At 31.7% G+C, this 17,451-nt stretch overlaps 1 protein-coding gene and 1 long non-coding RNA gene across 2 annotated transcripts; both read left to right on the plus strand.

The window, feature by feature from the left end:
* Window positions 1-357: 357 nt before the first annotated feature.
* On the plus strand, window positions 358-14,347 carry LOC128164771 (uncharacterized). The gene is made up of 13 exons (XM_052828764.1): window positions 358-442; window positions 597-773; window positions 932-1,053; window positions 1,345-1,483; window positions 3,260-3,397; window positions 4,159-4,347; window positions 4,460-4,605; window positions 4,745-4,856; window positions 10,928-11,113; window positions 11,310-11,431; window positions 11,977-12,115; window positions 12,256-12,393; window positions 14,109-14,347. Exons 9-13 carry the CDS (start codon window positions 10,969-10,971, stop codon window positions 14,345-14,347), a joined length of 783 nt encoding a protein of 260 aa, XP_052684724.1. The 5' UTR covers window positions 358-442; window positions 597-773; window positions 932-1,053; window positions 1,345-1,483; window positions 3,260-3,397; window positions 4,159-4,347; window positions 4,460-4,605; window positions 4,745-4,856; window positions 10,928-10,968.
* A 53-nt stretch (window positions 14,348-14,400) lies between these two features.
* Window positions 14,401-15,355, plus strand: LOC128168036 (uncharacterized). Its single transcript, XR_008241289.1, has 3 exons — window positions 14,401-14,500; window positions 14,669-14,737; window positions 15,274-15,355. It is a non-coding gene; the product is annotated as an uncharacterized LOC128168036 (long non-coding RNA).
* The last annotated feature ends 2,096 nt before the right edge of the window (window positions 15,356-17,451 follow it).

The following is a 17,451-nucleotide window of genomic DNA, read 5'->3' on the forward strand; positions in this document are numbered from 1 at the left end:
CTAGGATTTTAATATATACAGTTGAAGCTATGCTATTTATCTTTTTCTAATTTGATTTTCAAAACAAATTATTGGTTATACAGAATTACTGAAACTGATTATGTAATAATAGTTACATAAAACATCTAAAAAGAGATTAAAAGGAAATCTTTTTTGATTTGCCAACAACCATCGGTTTTTTAAAATTAATCTTCTTTACAGAATTTACGATTTTATTACGTTGAAAGACTTTATAATATAAGGACATAAATTTGCCATGAACAACATTATAAGCTGTACATGTGGTCTTATCTTCCAAGAAAAAAGTTTGCATTGGTCATGGAATATGTAAACTGCTTTTCGCGCTTGATGTATTCATGTCGATATTGTTTAAATTGGTCTGATTTACGATTTTGGTGAAACACAAATCCCTTTCTTCTGATAACAGGCGGAAGTTTTAAAGGTAAATGTGTTTGTCAATATGGACCAGTATTTCAGAATGTTTATGTTTCTGTTCTTGTGTATATTTATTAATTACATCCAAAGTAAGTATTTGTATACCGGGGTTTCTACTTAACTATCTTCAATCACAGTATTTTATAATCTTATTTTCAAAGGTAACGAGTTGTATCTAAATGAATTTGTATCGAACAAAACCATGAATTGGACCGAGGCTGTTCAGTACTGTAGGACGAGGAACTCTATCCTCGTGTCATCTCCCACACAGACAGACCATGAATGGAACCACTGGACAAGAAAGCAATGGAGAATATCTCCTTGGATTCATGTCATAGGTATGGATCTCATTTGAGTAATACGTACAAAACAGGAAATATACACAAATAAGTACATTAACTAGAGTTTTAATGAATTTGTTTCGACATGAGATAACCTGTAAAAGATACAACCAATAATTTACAATTGTCTTATATTCTCATCCGTTATGATAAAGGATGCTTTAATGAGACTCAGATAGACCCGTCACAGACAGTGAATAACACCTTGACCTCTCCGTCAGTGGTCACGTGTCAACAAGAGTGTTCAACTGCACATTATACTTTCTTTGGACTTAAGGTATATGTCATTTCTTACTAATATTATATACAAGCACTCCTAAGAATAGCCACCTTTCTTTCCCTGGCGTTAAACAAAGTATTTTATGTGCATGGATATTAATTTAGCGTCTTAAACAGTCTGTGTAAGTGTTTTACCTTATACATTACCTCGAAAACTGTTAAAACAACAATCATCTTCTTTACATGTCTAAACATTCACTGTTTGTTTTAATGTTGTTTTTAATGTTCTTACGGTTAAAACTATGTCGAATGCTACCTCAAAAAATTACTTTAATTTTCACTCCTTTAGAACACCAGCTGTGTCTGCCTTAGTGACCCCTTTTCCGTCACAGAAGCCATTGATCCACGTTTATGCAATACATCCTGCAGTACATCCGAGATCCTTAACGACTGTGGCGGCCCCGGGACATACAGTGTTTATTAAGCAGGTTGAATACTTATACACTTGTTTAAATCTGTTATCTGGGCTCGTAACATAAAAGGTACTGAAGTCTAAGACAATGCTTAAGTACGACTTATGTACATTCTTAGTCTTAAGTCCGTAACTAGATGAGTGCTTAGCTAGAACAAATTACCCAAAACTTAGGCGGCTGGTAGAGGTGACTTAAGTATGTCTTAAGTTTACAAAAAGAAACTGAATATATAAACTCGCAAAACTTGATAAATTGAAGAAGCTAAGGACGTTTGAAGACAGAAAAACCCTCAGTGAATTTAAAGATGACGATTGCCTCATTTCAATTATCGACTTAATGAAGAAATTATAACCAGAATATGTGAATTGCCTTATTGGTGGGGTAAAATGTAGAACAAAAGATGAAAAGAAATCCACTATATAACTTACGTTAATGTCGAGAGTAAAGCTAGATTTTCCTGTAAGAAGGAGAGTTCTTAAACCATTAACAAGGGTAACTTAAACAAAAAAAAATTAAAAATCGAGTTATTCTTGGTACAACTTAGCAAAATGCGAATGTTTCTGAGTACGAATTAACAAAAACCTTTACAATTTCAAGAACGACTTAACAAAAAAAATCCGAACGTGTCAAGTAAGACTTAACAAAAATCGAACTATTTTTGGTACGAGTTTGAACTTGACGCTACTTTTTAAACCTAGAACGCGGAGTCAAAATTTCCGGAAAAATCGATTTTTAATTCCCACTATCTATGCAATGCATCGTCCGATTTTAAAACAGATTTCAGATTTGAATTTACCATGGCAAATTCTATAAAACTGTAATATTGTCTTTTTTGTTAAAAAAATGAAAATTTCCAAAAATTGGAACTTCTTCCGGTTTAAGCTAAATTGATGAATAAAATTTTAAACCCCCCAGTACACCATAGAATTGATACATCTATCATCTGTAAAAATTTCAAAGCGATCTCTTTAAAGTTTATGGAAATTTTTTAAAAATTAAAAATGGCTGTCAAATTTGAACGGAAGTGACGCAAATGCTGAAACTTTAACATCGTTGTGGCAAGGTAACTTTACAAAAGCTCGGAAAATTCCAGGGAAATCAGATGAAAACTTTTTGAAATATAAAGCCGAGAAGGAGTCAGAAAAAAATAAAAAAAAATAAAATTAAAATAAAAAGAAACCGAAAAAAAAACCAAGAGGGTCTTCCGCTACCTAATTTTATCAAGTTATAACAGCATCGAGATATTACGCCACAGGCAGTCTTCGAGAACGACCACAATAGTGAATATTCGTCAAAACAAAGAAGCAACAACAATAGACTGAATATATTGACCGAGATCCATCGCTTTGAGCTTTTAAACATTTTTAGGTACATGTGTATATATACTCATGCCACCTTGAATGTTGTGTCTGTACATTTACATCTGCCCCATCTAATACCAAAGATGTCATGCACGTGTATCTATGAAAATATGATTTTATTACCAATACATTCAAATTCGACAAAAGAAATGAAAAATATGTTTTTACTTTTTAACATAAACATGACTTAGCTAAGACATTGCTAAAGTTGCTTTATGTTACGGTATAAGGACTTATGTAGGTCCTAAAATTGCGCCTAAGTCCTACTTATGACCCTTCTTGAGTCAAAATCTTAGCATGCTTTATGTTACGAGCCCCAGACCTTCAGTTAAATTTTTTGACAGTTTATCGATGTCTTCGTTAGATCATATATATTAAAACAGATCACTATAAAATTATGCATTCATTTGTTGCGCTCATTTATTCAAAGGGGATTTGATATCTTTTGACGAATATGACCTAAATGCAACATACATGGCTCTGAAATGTTCAAAAACAACATGGACATTTGTATATCTACAATCCTCCACATTGACTGTCAACTGCCAATGTAGACGCCCAGGCACAGGTACAAGTTGTAATTCAATAAGTTGTTCATATGAGCGATGTGTCCTCTGGGCCTCTTGTTTTGCCATGATAGGACTTGTGTGGCGATGGCACAGTTATTCCAAATTTTTTGTTCCTTCTTAATAACAACAGTAAAAATCACATTGACTATATTGTTTTCAAATTTTGTTTAAAAGTCAAGAATACATTCATTATTTTGGCAAAAGGAAACTTGTATCTTGTATTGTTTCCTCGGATGGGGTATAATAAACGAATATTTCCCTCTTTTAGATTAATTTTCCATCAAGTTTTTCTGTCAATGACAAGAACTCTGTTTACCTAAAAAATATTTATAGCGCATTTTCTAACATTTGATCTTGTACCAATAAAAGTATTATCAAATCAAGTACCAATATTGAAACGAATAAGAAATATCTAAAAAGTCATCCAGGCTGTTTTGTTGAAATGGTAACAACATACTTATTGGTAGCATTGTGTCATCGTAAGTCTTTATTTATATATTAATTAAATTGTCAGAGATAAACGTTAATGAATTCTTTTTCACTGAGGCAACTGCAAACTGCGTCAATGATTTAAGCTCTTCATTTACAAACTGAATATTTATATATGATTTCGGATGAGCGTTGAAATCATTTTCACTATTTAAATGAAAAATGGGATTTACTTGACACACTAAATGAAATTACGGTCCCATGTTAAATGTAAATGTATATAAAAATTAGTAAATTGCAATGCTAAACAATTACTTGATATAAATTATAGAACTTATTGACACTGTTTACTCTAACTGGAATTGGAAAGACTGTTACAAGAATTGTAAAAGAGAGGGACAATATTTACATGGGGATTACGATTTGTTGGATCCAGTTAGTGCCTGCCAAGGAATTCAGGCAGGAAATGTTTAAACTTGGGTTGGAATAGCCAGACAAAATTTTATTTCATTTTCTTCAGGTGCGTATATATAAAATCAAATGTTAACATGTATGGTTTTGTCACTTAGATATATTTTTGATGTATACATAAATTTAAACAAATTTGATGCATATTTTTACCTCTGTTTCAGATTTATCATACTCTCTACAACGACAATGTGATACCTGTCGTCAGAGCAACTGCTCATTAACTTCCTGTTCTGAATGTGATACCTGTCGTCAGAGCAACTGCTCATTAACTTCCTGTTCTGATCGTTACCATGCAGTTTGTAAACAGGTTAATTTAACACACTAAATGTATTTTCATCCAAATTCTTCTTTAACAAATTATTGAGAATAAATTCTTATTTGCAAAGAACTAGTTATTATGTGCAAAAAATGAAAACTTCACTTTTTTACGTTAATTTTAATTTTAGAGCTTGTTAAAAACAACAAAACCAAAATCAAGCAGCTCATTGGCGCCAACAAGTCAAACGTCAAACGTAGCATCCTCGGTTTCCTCCAATCCATTTCATAATGATAACCAAAGTAACTATTTCGTCAATTCTACTAAATATTTTCTATCTAATAAAACCGTTTTCTGCATTGCTTGTTATGTAAAATAGTAATATGGTTTGATAATCATATCTTGTTATATTATCAACAGACAAAGGGAGCTTTATTAAAAACTATATAGTGTATCTTACAGCTAGGACACTTTTGATCTACTATTTATCAATCAGTTATCGAAATGCTGTTTTGATAGGGAAAAATAGTCTTAGAAAATATTAATAGTCTTAATTTTCTTAACCTAGCTGCTTTTATAATTTATATACGTCTCGGAAAAAACCTCTCATTTTTACACGATTTGAATGTGGTTTTGGTTTACTAAGAATCGTAAATTTCGAGAGATAGTTGAAAAGTCTATTCACCTCAACCAGCATTTAAGAAATCTGGGGGTTCTGATTCAAAAGTCCTTTTCTGAGAGTGTTTTTTTTTTTTTGGTGTCTTTGATTCTTATGCAGTCTTACATGGATACCTTTGAAATACTTTTCATTGTAACGAATTCTTAATTATTATCATTATGCTTTTGTAGGTTTTTACAAATTGATTAGGTATAAAACTGTAATACATGTAATCTGCAACTTCTCATTTATTTAAATATATTTGTAGTTAACTTTCATATCTTTTTTTAAAAATTCATTTTTTGTACACAAAAATCTCTGCTAAATTGTATTATTCGTTTTTGTCGCCACAATATCAAAGTATTGCTGCTAACTTGTATTATTTTTGTCGACACAGTATCAAAGTAGTGTTGTGATACACAAAATCGTGTTGCCTTTCTGGAGAACTAAATATTGTGGCAATATTTTTATTTCTGTAGAACTCGAAGAAATCTTGCTGACTCTTGGTGGTACTATTATCGCTTTAACAACTACAATTGTTCTTCTGATATTTTTTGCAAGGTAAGATGAGTATGGTTGAAAATTGTAACCGATGTCCTTTTTTATGTATATACAAACACAGATAAAATTTATTACGTTTAATTTAGCTGTAGCTTTAATTTAAATAGTTGTTGATATGGATGTCATGCTACATTTGTAATACCATAAATGTAGCTTAGACTAAGGTTATATTTTGATAAACATTATTTTTTAAACTTCAATATCAAATTCTTATGTTTGACTTTTATTCATAAAATCCACTGTAGAAATTTCGTTTAAATCAAATAAATTATATGTCTTCAAAAATTTATAGTGTAAACCGACGAATTATTTTCGAGACCCTCGTCTTCGTGAATACTTCTCGCCGCGAACCACTCTTCAAAGGTCTCTTGTATACTATTTTTAGATTAATCCACATCTTAATTCCGTAAATTAATTGCTGTAGCCAGTGAATCTCTGGTAAACCGTGACATACAATAAAAACGAATTAAACAGTCAAAACAATTTTCTCAAATTTTTCTTTCAAGCGAAAATGCTATATGTGTGTTTCGAGACAATTTAGGAACTACATAGCTTAACATTATATGGTCTCTTTCTTTTGACAATAGTTTCTTCTACCTAAGCAATTGTTTGTAGGAAAGTGGCGATTTAATATAAATCATAAGTGTTTGTTTGAGTTGTTCCTGGTAAAGGGGTGAAGAAGACTTTTTACTAGAAGTCAAGTTGAGGCAAATTGGTTCTTCGCTGAACCGAGCGAGTATATTTTTTGTTTGAAAAATTTAATAGGAAATCAAGGCCATTTTACGTGAACTTATATGACAGTGAGGGGATTTGTTCTAAACCGTTTGTATATCATACCAATGATGTTTTCAACATATGCCAATTATATTTTGTGAAAAAATGTGACTTTAGTTCTTTGTTATTTTTTTTACAGAAGACGAAAGCGGGAAAACACAAACGGTTCATCTACTTCTTGTTCTCAGGCAGTTCAATCTGTTACTCGAGAGAAGCTAAACAATGGATACGATTGCATAATGCTTAATACGGTAACAAAAAAGTTTGAAAATTACTCACGTGATGAACAACATTATGACTCTTTAGGAGAGTAAATCCAGAAAGTCGGGTAATCCTGCAAGTCGGTAGGATGACCATGGAGATGGACATCTTTCTCCCCTAACAGACAGAACTCATTAATCCATTCATTTTGTCTGAAATTTTTTGACTTAACGCTAGAATCTACGATATATGGAGTCAGCTCCAGAGGGCACCCCTGAGATTGATGACTTTGCTACAAACGTTTTCTTACAGGGGAAGGGTAAAATCGTTCCACTAAAATATGGCATGAGCTACGTTGTGCAGGATGTTAGTTACTTTTCAAAAATTACTCTTGAATGTCAGAGTATGCAGTATAAATTTTCATGAAAGAAAGTATTGCAGCCATATAATTTTGTAATCACACAGCAATAGTTAAACTCTTTTTAATACGCAAGTTTGCAGAAAATGCTGTAAAAATGTCTTTTATGTTTCAAATGCATACTAAAACATTACTTTTGACCAAATGTATATTTATCAAATAATTAAAATAATGAAAGCTGTTTAAAATAATACGTTAACTTTTAAAAGATATTATATTAATTGAACGTCTGACTAGAAGTTTTGCAGGGATAAATACAAATAGAATACGGATACCTTACATGTACACTGAGTACCCTATCAAAAATATTTGTAGAAAGCTACACCATTATGATAATTGCTCTCTGGAATTGTCTTTTGTGTATTTTCGTTTACATTCCCCTCACAAAGTGAGATTAGCAGAAAAATGAAAAAGTCACCCATTTTTATCAATTCTTATTGATGAATTTCACATAGCGCTAGATCAATACAGGACAATTAGATCGATTGAACGATTGAAGCGGGTGAAACAAATACCTCACTTAAATCTTAAGATCTCTAAACAGTAAATGACTGCTTTAAATTATAAACTGGTTTTGTTTCGCATAATGTATATCTACATATATATCAGCAAAACAAAAAATAGAACCTCTGATGATTCCGCTTAATCTCAAGAAAAGAGACGGTAGAAGTACGATCGAATTGTTGTATTGTGTTTAATGTTTACAGCTTCTTTCCTAAATCTACTAAGGTTTGGTTGGTAGCACACATAAAAAGAGAAAAACAATGTTTAAGGTAACTCCATATTCGTAAAATTCTCTGATAAAAGTTGAAAAAACCGAACTGATCTCACTTAATAAACTTATATGTCATAAATTGTTAGAAAAAATATACATGTCATCATAGTTTTTGAGATGCCAGATAAACACAAACTAAAGCATATTTAGCATCAGAAAACGGTTTTTTTTTGTTTTTGTTTTTGTTTTGGTTAAAAGTAAAATCTTTTAGGCAGAAATTTGTTTTTCTTGTTTGATTTTAATGTCAACTTTATCAGAAAACTAAAACTACAAAAATATTTTGAAATTAATCTTTGAGAGAACAAAAACTATAGCATTTAGACATACAACTGAGAGAAAAGTCAGAAAAAGAGTTATTTCCCCTTTGTATAGATAAGATGTATAAAAAAAAATTGCAAATTTAGGATAAAATTAAGTTGCGAAAATATCGTGAACCTACCAATAATTCTAATAACATCCATGTGATTATATTCACATAAAATAAATAAAACTATCTTGCGCAAATTTTAAAGAATTCAAAGTTTTACAAAAAAGTATGACATCACAGAACACTGGATCTACTTTAAAAGAGAAGATTAATGTCGGGAGACAAATCATTGGAATGCATGTAAACAATGCCGAAATCAGACTTATTTTATACTAATACACAAGATTTAGATGACTGTTAGTTTGGATATAATCAGGAAAATTCGCGCATGGATATTTTGTTTTATTAGCTAGTGTAATAAGATAAGCAGATAGACATTTGGGTGGCTTCACCGGCCCTTTCTCTGTCAGTGTGTACAAAAAAGGCAAAAGTGTAACACTACCCCGAATATTGTGGAAGTTGAATTTAGCAAATGAACTATACTACGTGAAAATTGCTGCTAGAATCCTGTGCTTCGTTGTTGTAATTAAAAAATACGTAGTAATTTCAATGAAATTGAAGAAGTCGAGTGGGTTTCCGATTAATAATGACGATAGTTTTTTATATTATGCGATAAACAATAAGTATTCTAGCAGTAATACTTATAAATATGAACAAATTGCCGATCGAAATTTTGTATCATACATATTAATGAACTTTGGGGTAGTGTTACACTTTTTGATTTTTTGTTAAGGTTAAAAAGTGATCTATTTTCAACTGTCACGTGATACCATGGCACGGCAGCTTCAAAGATCGTCTCGCTTCCGAAGTAGAAAAAATAATACCATTGCGAACACAGTCATCTGATATTAATATTCAGCACTGTTTTCATAAAAAAAAAACAAATTTTAAACTGATCATAAAATCGAAAGTCATTAAACTCGGAGTTGCCTTAACCTACCCACGTATTTTCCTCTATCAATATATTATATTGAATATTTTTATGAGCAAGGTTGTACCATATTCAAGTGATATTTCAGGTCCTTGGGCCTCCTGTTATACTTAAACCTATAAAAATAGTAAATTTTCCGTCGCTACAAAACGTCAATAGCTGTCGGGGAAGGAGCGTTCTCGGGTGCTGAATTATTATCGGCTTCATTACCCTTTGAGTAGCTGTTTCCTTTTTCTGGGAATATTTTAATGAAGCCGTTGTTCTGCATTGAGTGGGTGAACTATGGCGGCCCTTTTGGCACATCTCTAAAATCCAGTTGTGATTTTATACCAGACGGCGCTCCTTGCAGTTTCACAAGTTCGTTATCATTAATGTAGATGTATCATATAACTAAATATTGTTAAAGTTTCATATTTATAATTATAAAATGTGTGTTCCTTGAAACCCATATTCTGTAAATTGAGTCTATTGAAAGAAATTTAAAATCAGCGTGAACCAGGCGGTTGGTCATTTGCATCACCAAAAAAACCCTTCTTTTTAAGATAACCTCGGTAGACTCGTGCAGCATGTGGTCATTCTACTGAAACAACTTTGTTCTGGCTGTTGCCGAACATACGTGTACCTGACTGTACTATAAAACCACGTGATCACCTGAAGGTTCTTTAAAACCACGTGCGTCGGATATGGATTAGTAAACGTACATTATTATATAAATGTATTTTGTTTTATTATGTAAAGTTTATTTTTGTCAATTTTTTATTTTATTTGTGTTCTTAAATTTGGTATATAAATATTTTGTTAAAAATTATTGTTGGGTTCTCTTAATTTATGTAGGTTCATCTGGGTATATATTCAATGAAAAGGTTAAGAAAGCAATTAAGAAAAAAAATTGGACAGTCACAGTAATACGAAAATCAAAAAAAAATATAAACTAGGATATGGTTCAACATTGTAGCATTGTGTCATTAATGTGTAAGGTTTTAATTCCCGGGATACCATCTAGTACCACACTCGATATAAATCATAAACTGGTTACTTCTTGACCATAAGCATTGATAAAATGATGCAACTGCATAATTTCACAGTCTACTAACTATGATCAAACGTTATTACAATTGTAACTATATAGTTAACGTCTTCAAACTTTGATTTTCAACGCAACTTATTCAATTGCCAAATTGAAAATAGTTTCATATAAAACATTTCAAAGGGAAAAAAAGTAAAACTATTTCATTATCCACCAGATATCGGTTTTCTAAATTTAAATCCATTGTTTTTACAAAGTTACAATTTCTGTTTCGTCGAAAAACCTTTGAAACTTGATGACATTAATTTGCTATGAACAATAAATAATGCTTATCATGTCGTTTTAATTTTCCCCTTATACATAAAACTAAGTTTGCATTGGTTATAGAATATGTGTACTCCTTTAAAGCTTTATGTATTCATGTCGATATTGTTTAATTTTGCGTTATTTACGATTTTGGTGAAATGCAAAATCCCTATCTCCTGATAACAGGCGGAAGTTTTAAAGGTAGTGTGTTCGTTAAAATGGACCTGTGCTTCAGAATGTTTTTGTTTCTGTTTTTGTGGATGCATATTTATCATATTCAAAGTAATTATTTGATAACATCGGTTATTCTTAACTGAATAATTATCAGAATTCTCAGTTTGTTTATTTTTTTAAGGTAACGACTTACATCTACAGAAGTTTGTATCTAATACAACCATGAACTGGGCCGATGCTGTACAGTACTGCACGGAGAAGAAGGCAACACTCGTGTCTTCTCCCATACACACCACACAGACAGACCTAGTTAAGGGGTACTGGACAAGAAAGCAAAGGAGATTGTCTCCTTGGATTCATGTCATCGGTACTGTTCTTATCTAATTAATACAGTCAGATGGTACAGAACAACAAATTTGCACATAAAGCATGTTCTGATACTTCATGCAGAAAAATTATAGCTGTTTAAAGAGTTTAATTTACATGATTTGAAGCTTATTTACTTATTCAATGGAATGTGTAAAGATTTATACTTTTCTGTTTTTTAACCCTTTATGATTAAGGGTGCTTTAATGAGGCTCAGATAGACCCGTCACAGACAGTGAAAAAGACCTTGACCTCTCCGTCAGTGGTCACGTGTCAGCAAACATGTTCCATGGCATATTACTTTTTCTTTGGACTTCAGGTATTTCATGACATTTCTGCAAATAATGAATACATTCCTTTACTATATAATGCGTTAAGCAGTGTATTTTATATGAACTGTTTGTGCTAGAGTTTAACCTAATATGTTACGTCAGAAACTGTTAAAACATTATGTGAATTAAAAAACCTGACGAGGAAGGGAAAAGGGAATGCTCAGCAGACCTTGATGTGAATAATTTTCTTATGATAAAATAATGTATTGATGATACAAGTACATTTTACATTATTTTCTTGAACAAGATTATGGTTCGCACTTCTGTTTTGTCTCAATTCATCTCTTTTGATCTTTTTTCGCCAAATCTGTCGAAATTTATGCTGAAAGCCTGACTGAAATGTTTACAATCGATGCACATACGCTGTTGAACGAAAGGCTGATTTTTGCAAAGTTCATACTTTTAAATTTACAAAAAAATCATTTAATTTATGGGAAAATTATCAAGGCAGTTTAGCAAAATCAGCTGTATAAATTTACCAAAACATTTACCAATAAAGTGTAAAAATGTACTTGTATTTTAACTCTTTAAGAACACCAGCTGTGTCTGTCTAAGTGACCATTTTTCCGTCACAGAAGCCATTGATCCACGCTTATGCAATACATCCTGCAGTACATCCGAGGTCATTAACGACCGTGGCGGCCCCGGGACATACAGTGTTTATAAAGCAGGTTAAATACTTTCACTTTTATATCAATCTGCGTTCAGGCCTTCAGTAACAATTTTCCACAGTTAGCTTATGTCTTCATTAGATCATATTAATTGAAACAGGTTCAAAAAAATGATACATTGTTACGCTCTTTTTTTAAAGGAGATTTAGTATATCTTGACGAGCATGACCTAAATGCAAGATACATGGCTCTGAAATGTTCAGACACAACAAGGAAATTCGTTTATCTGCAATACTCTTCTTTGACTGTCAACTGCCAATGTAGACGCCCAGGCACAGGTACAAGTTGTAATTTAAAGTGTTGATCATATAAGCGATGTGGCCCCTAGGTCTCTTGTTTTGCCATAACGGAACTTTTTCGGCAGTGTCATTATTCCAAATTTCTCGTTCCTTAATTTTAATAACAGTTAAAACACAATTGCTTTATTTTTCTTTCAATTTTGTTTCAAAAGCAAGAACACATTCAAATTCTTGGCAAATAGGAAACCTTTCATTCTCTTCGAATGGTGTAATATAAATGTACGTTTTCCTTTTCACACCAATTTTCATTTGATATTTCTGTCGATGACTAGAACTGTTTTTCTTTTAAAATATGGTGCATTTCTTTTCAATTGATGTTGTACACATAAAAGTATCACCACTCTTAGTACCAATATTGATACAAATACGAAATGAATAAAAGTTATACAAACTGTTTTGTAAAAATAGTAACAACATACTTATTGGTAGCGTGTTTAGCTTACCTGAGCTGAAAGCTTAAGTGATTTTTCTGATCAATTTTGTCTGTCCGTCAGTCTGTCTATCCGTAAACTTTCCACATTTTCAACATCTGCTGAAGAACAACTGGGTCAATTTCAATCAAAATTGACACAAGGCAACATTAGGCAAATAAGATTCAAAGCTGTGAAATTAAAGAACCACACTCTTTTACAAAGGTAGATAATTATGAATTATTGACAATTTTTGACAAATTCTTTTAAAATCTTCCTATTAGAAACTAATAAGCTAGGAAAGCAGCTAAAACTTGAGTTAAAGCATTTTCAAGTAGTGTAGATTCACAGTTGTGAAAATCATGACCTATGAAGGTAGAGTGCATCCATAGTGAGGGTCGACGTTTCATATTTTGAAATATCGAGCAATCTTAAAAAGTCTGCTTTTCAGAAATTAATCATCAAGGAAAGCTAAAAACTTGTGTGGAAGCATCCTCAGGTAGATTCACTGTTGTAAATATCATGACACCTTAGGGAAGGCGGCACATTGGGTCGAAGTTTTACATAGGAATATGTACAGTTAATCCTGAAATTCTTTATCTAAGGAACTAATCAGCCAGGTGTTTCTTAATCATTGTTAAGACTTTCTTTAGTCCCTGGACAATTCTTCGGCCTCACAAAGGGTTCAGAGTTTGATTTAAGGTTTATTTCCATTATATAAACAATTGTTTTGGATCTTTTTGAGAACTGCAATACTCAACATGTGATATGACTGTAAATCATCCTGTTAGAAAAGTACCAATGATTATAAACATTATAATATCCAGGGTAGGAAATGGTATTCATGTGATATTACTAAAAGGTAATTCTGTTAGAATATGGACTAATGATAATAACCATTAAAATATTCAGAAGAATTGATTTTATTTATTCAGGATATGCATGTATTATTGTAAATTATCCAGATAGCTTGTATTATGGCTGTATTAGGCTGATTTTATCATACCTATTGTTTCTCCGGTGAGCGATGTAGCCCATGGACCTCTTGTTTCATCATTTTTTGAAATTCATATAAAGTGAATAGAATGAGATAAACGCAAATGAATTCTTTGTCACTGAAACAACTGCAACCTTTGTCACTAGCAGCCTCAAAAAACGTTTCAAAAACATTTAAGCTCTAAAGCTAGCAAACTAAACTAAAGAAATTACTGTTCCACGTTCAATGTTAATGTATCAAATCATCAGTAAATGCAACGCTGAAATATTATTTGATGTACATTGTAGAGCTTAATGACACTGTTTACTCAAACTTGAATTGGAAAGACTGTTACAAGAATTGTAAAAGAGAGGGACTATATTTACATGGGGATTACGACGTGATGAATCCAGTTAGTGCCTGTCATGGAATTCAGACAGGAAATGGTTATACTTGGGTTGGAATAGCCAGACAACATTTTACTTTATTTTCGTTAGGTACATATGAAATAAATCAGTTGCTAGCATGTATGGTTTTGCCACTCTAATGTATTTTTGATGTATTTAGAAAACAATTTGATACATACTTACCTCTTGTTTCAGATTTATCGTACTCTGTGCAAGTGCAATGTGAAACCTGTCATCAGAGCAGCTGTTCATTTACATCTTGTTTTGACCATCACCACGCACTCTGTGAACAGGTTGATTTAAATACACTAAATGTACTTACATCCAAATTCTTCTTTAGAATATTATTGAGCATAAATTCTTATTTGTGAAGAATTTGTTATTTTATTCAAGAAATGAAAATTACACTTTTTTTTTAAAGCAAAATATTGCTAGTGTTTTAACGTTTATTTTAATTTCAGAGCTTGTTAGAACCAACAAAACTCACGACAAGAATCTCATTAGCGCGAACCACTCACACATCAAACAAAGTATCGTCAGTTTCCTTCAATCCATTTAATAATTCAAAAAACAGTGATCAGCCAAGTAATTCTTTCGTCCATTCAACTAAATATTTTTAACTCAATCGTTTTCTGCATTGTTTGTTATGTAGAAGAGAGTTTTAAAAAAGTAAAATGTTTTGATAAACATATTGCTATCTTATCAAAAGGCATGGAGGGGTATATTATCAAATATGGAATGCATCTTACAGCCTGAACACATTTGATGTTTAATTCTATCAGTTATCAACATGTGTTTGTCAAAGAAAAATTTAGTCCTTTTGTCTTAATTTTAATCTACGCGTTCTACTTCTTAAGCCCTTTACTAAATGTGTATTTTGGTGTTTTTAATTCTTAGTATTTCTAAGATGGATACCTTTGAAATATTTTACATCATAAAGAATTCTCAATTACTAATATGTTTTTCAAGGCTGAACTAATCAGTTAGGTATGAGTATCAAAGTTTTGTTGCGATAAACTTTTTTTCTGCAAAAATAAAAATAATTGCAATATCTTTTTCTCCATAGAACTCGAAGAAATCTTGCTCACTCTTGGTGGTATAATTGCCGCTATAACAACTACAATTGGTCTGCTGGTATTTTGTGTAAGGTAAGATAAAAGTATTTAAGTATGAATAAAATTGTATCCGATGTTCTTCTTTATATATATGCTTACACAGAAAAAAAAATTAAGTTTGATTTCGCTGTAGCCATAATTTAAATAGCTGTTATTTCGGATTCCGTGCTATATTTGTAATAATATAAATGTAGAATAAACTCAGCTTAAACTATATTTATTTATATTTAGCTAAACCTGATTTCAACACTTTAAGGTAGTCCATCCATAACTAAGGTGAATTTAACAATTTTGATTGATCTATACTACATCAAATACATGTTATAAAACTATTATGAGGCTGATAAAGACCAAACTTGTGTGTATGTATGTAGTCAATTAAATGAACTTTGTGCACTTTAAACTTTTTAAGCCCTTTAGGAAAATTGAAAAAAAATCATTTTCTGAAAATATGTATGGTAAATTATGAATTATTTTAGCATATTCGAATACGGAGAAAGCTTTTGCAACTTTTTACCAAGAAAAATGTGAGTAAATTACTTGTACTAAAGAAATATATTTAAAAATGCATTTTCCCATAGACTTCAATATTAACTTCAATATATGATAAATTTATTAAAATTAACTCTGTAAAATCAGACTAAGATTTAGTGATCAAACTTGCAATCTTTTAGATATGAAATCTGATCGTTATGAATGGACTACCTTAATATGTGTCTTTGATTTTCTGCATAAAATCCACAGTAGCCTAAATCAAATGAATTATGACTTTAAAATTTTAGCTTAAATAAACAACTAGCGTGCAGGAAATGTTGGAGACCATCGTATTCGCGAATACTTCTCACCGCGAACCAGTCTTCAAATGGAGTACTATTTTCATAATAATCCACATTTTAATCCCGTAAATTAATCGCTGCAACCAGTAAATTCCTGGTAAACCGTGAAATAAAATAGTTACGAATAAAACTTAATAATATTATTCTCAGATTTTTCCTTCGGCGAAAATGCTACATGTATATTTCGAGACCATTTAGGAATTACAAAGCTTAACATTAAATGAGCTCTTTTTTTTGCATTAGTTGCTCCGACATAAGCGATTGGTTGCCAAAATATGTTTCTCCGAAAAATCTTAAAACAATGTTATGTATGATATTGATGCATTTATTATATCAGCCACCAGCTATGCATATCAATTTTTTTTAATTTGGAAAGTGGCGATTTGACATGAATAATATGTGTTTAGTGAGTTTTTACTGGTTAAGGGGTAAGGACGACTTTTTGCTGGAAGCCAAGTCAAGGCAATATGGTACTTCGCTGAACCAAATGTATGTTTGGTTTGGCCAGGTTAACAGGAAATCGAGGCCAGTTAACGTGAAGCAGTATGACAGTGAGCGGAGTTGTTTGTCATATCCTAGCAAAATTGTTTTGAACATTTCCCAATTATATTTTGTGATAATTATTCTGATTTCATGAATTTAGTTCCTTGTTTTCATTTTACAGAAGACGAAAGAGAAACAACGCAAAAGGTTCATCTACTTCTTGTTCTCGGGCAGTTAAATTTGTTACTCACGGAGAAGTAAACAGTAAATACGATTGCATAATGCTTCAAACGGTAACAACAAAGTATGAAAATTACTCACATGATGAACATCATTATGACTCTTTAAGAGAGTAAAGCCAGAGAGTCGGGTAAACCTGCAAGTCGGTAGGATCAAATGGCCATTGAGACAGACATCGTTCTTCCCTAAATTTTGAGACTAGAATCGACGATACATGGAGACAGGTCCAGAGGGAACCACTGAGATTGATGACTTTGCTACACATTTTTCTTGCTAAAAAAGGGTTAACTTGTTCCATCAAGAGCTTTCATGAGCTATATAGTGCAAGATGCTCTCTTATTTCATCTAATAAAACTGAACAAAACAATCCATGTAGTTAGTACAAAACATCTAGATACTTTTCAAAAATCACTTTTGAATTTCAGAGTATGCAGTATACATTTTCATGAAAGGAAATATTGCAGCCATCTAATTGTGTAATCACAGTAATAGTTAAACTCTTTTCAATACGCAAGTTTGCAGAAATACTTAAAAAATGTCTTTTATGTTTCAAATGCATACTAAAACATT

The sequence above is a fragment of the Crassostrea angulata genome, chromosome 10 (assembly GCF_025612915.1).
Source record: "Crassostrea angulata isolate pt1a10 chromosome 10, ASM2561291v2, whole genome shotgun sequence".
Taxonomy (NCBI): domain Eukaryota; kingdom Metazoa; phylum Mollusca; class Bivalvia; order Ostreida; family Ostreidae; genus Magallana; species Magallana angulata.

What these genes read in the sequence shown, in the direction of transcription:
- LOC128164771 (XM_052828764.1), top strand. Translation starts at nt 10,969, where the DNA reads ATGAACTGGGCCGATGCTGTACAGTACTGCACGGAGAAGAAGGCAACA. An exon ending in TCCTTGGATTCATGTCATCG is followed by an intron (nt 11,114 to 11,309) that starts GTACTGTTCTTA and finishes TTTATGATTAAG; the next exon opens with GGTGCTTTAATGAGGCTCAG. An exon ending in ACTTTTTCTTTGGACTTCAG is followed by an intron (nt 11,432 to 11,976) that starts GTATTTCATGAC and finishes TAACTCTTTAAG; the next exon opens with AACACCAGCTGTGTCTGTCT.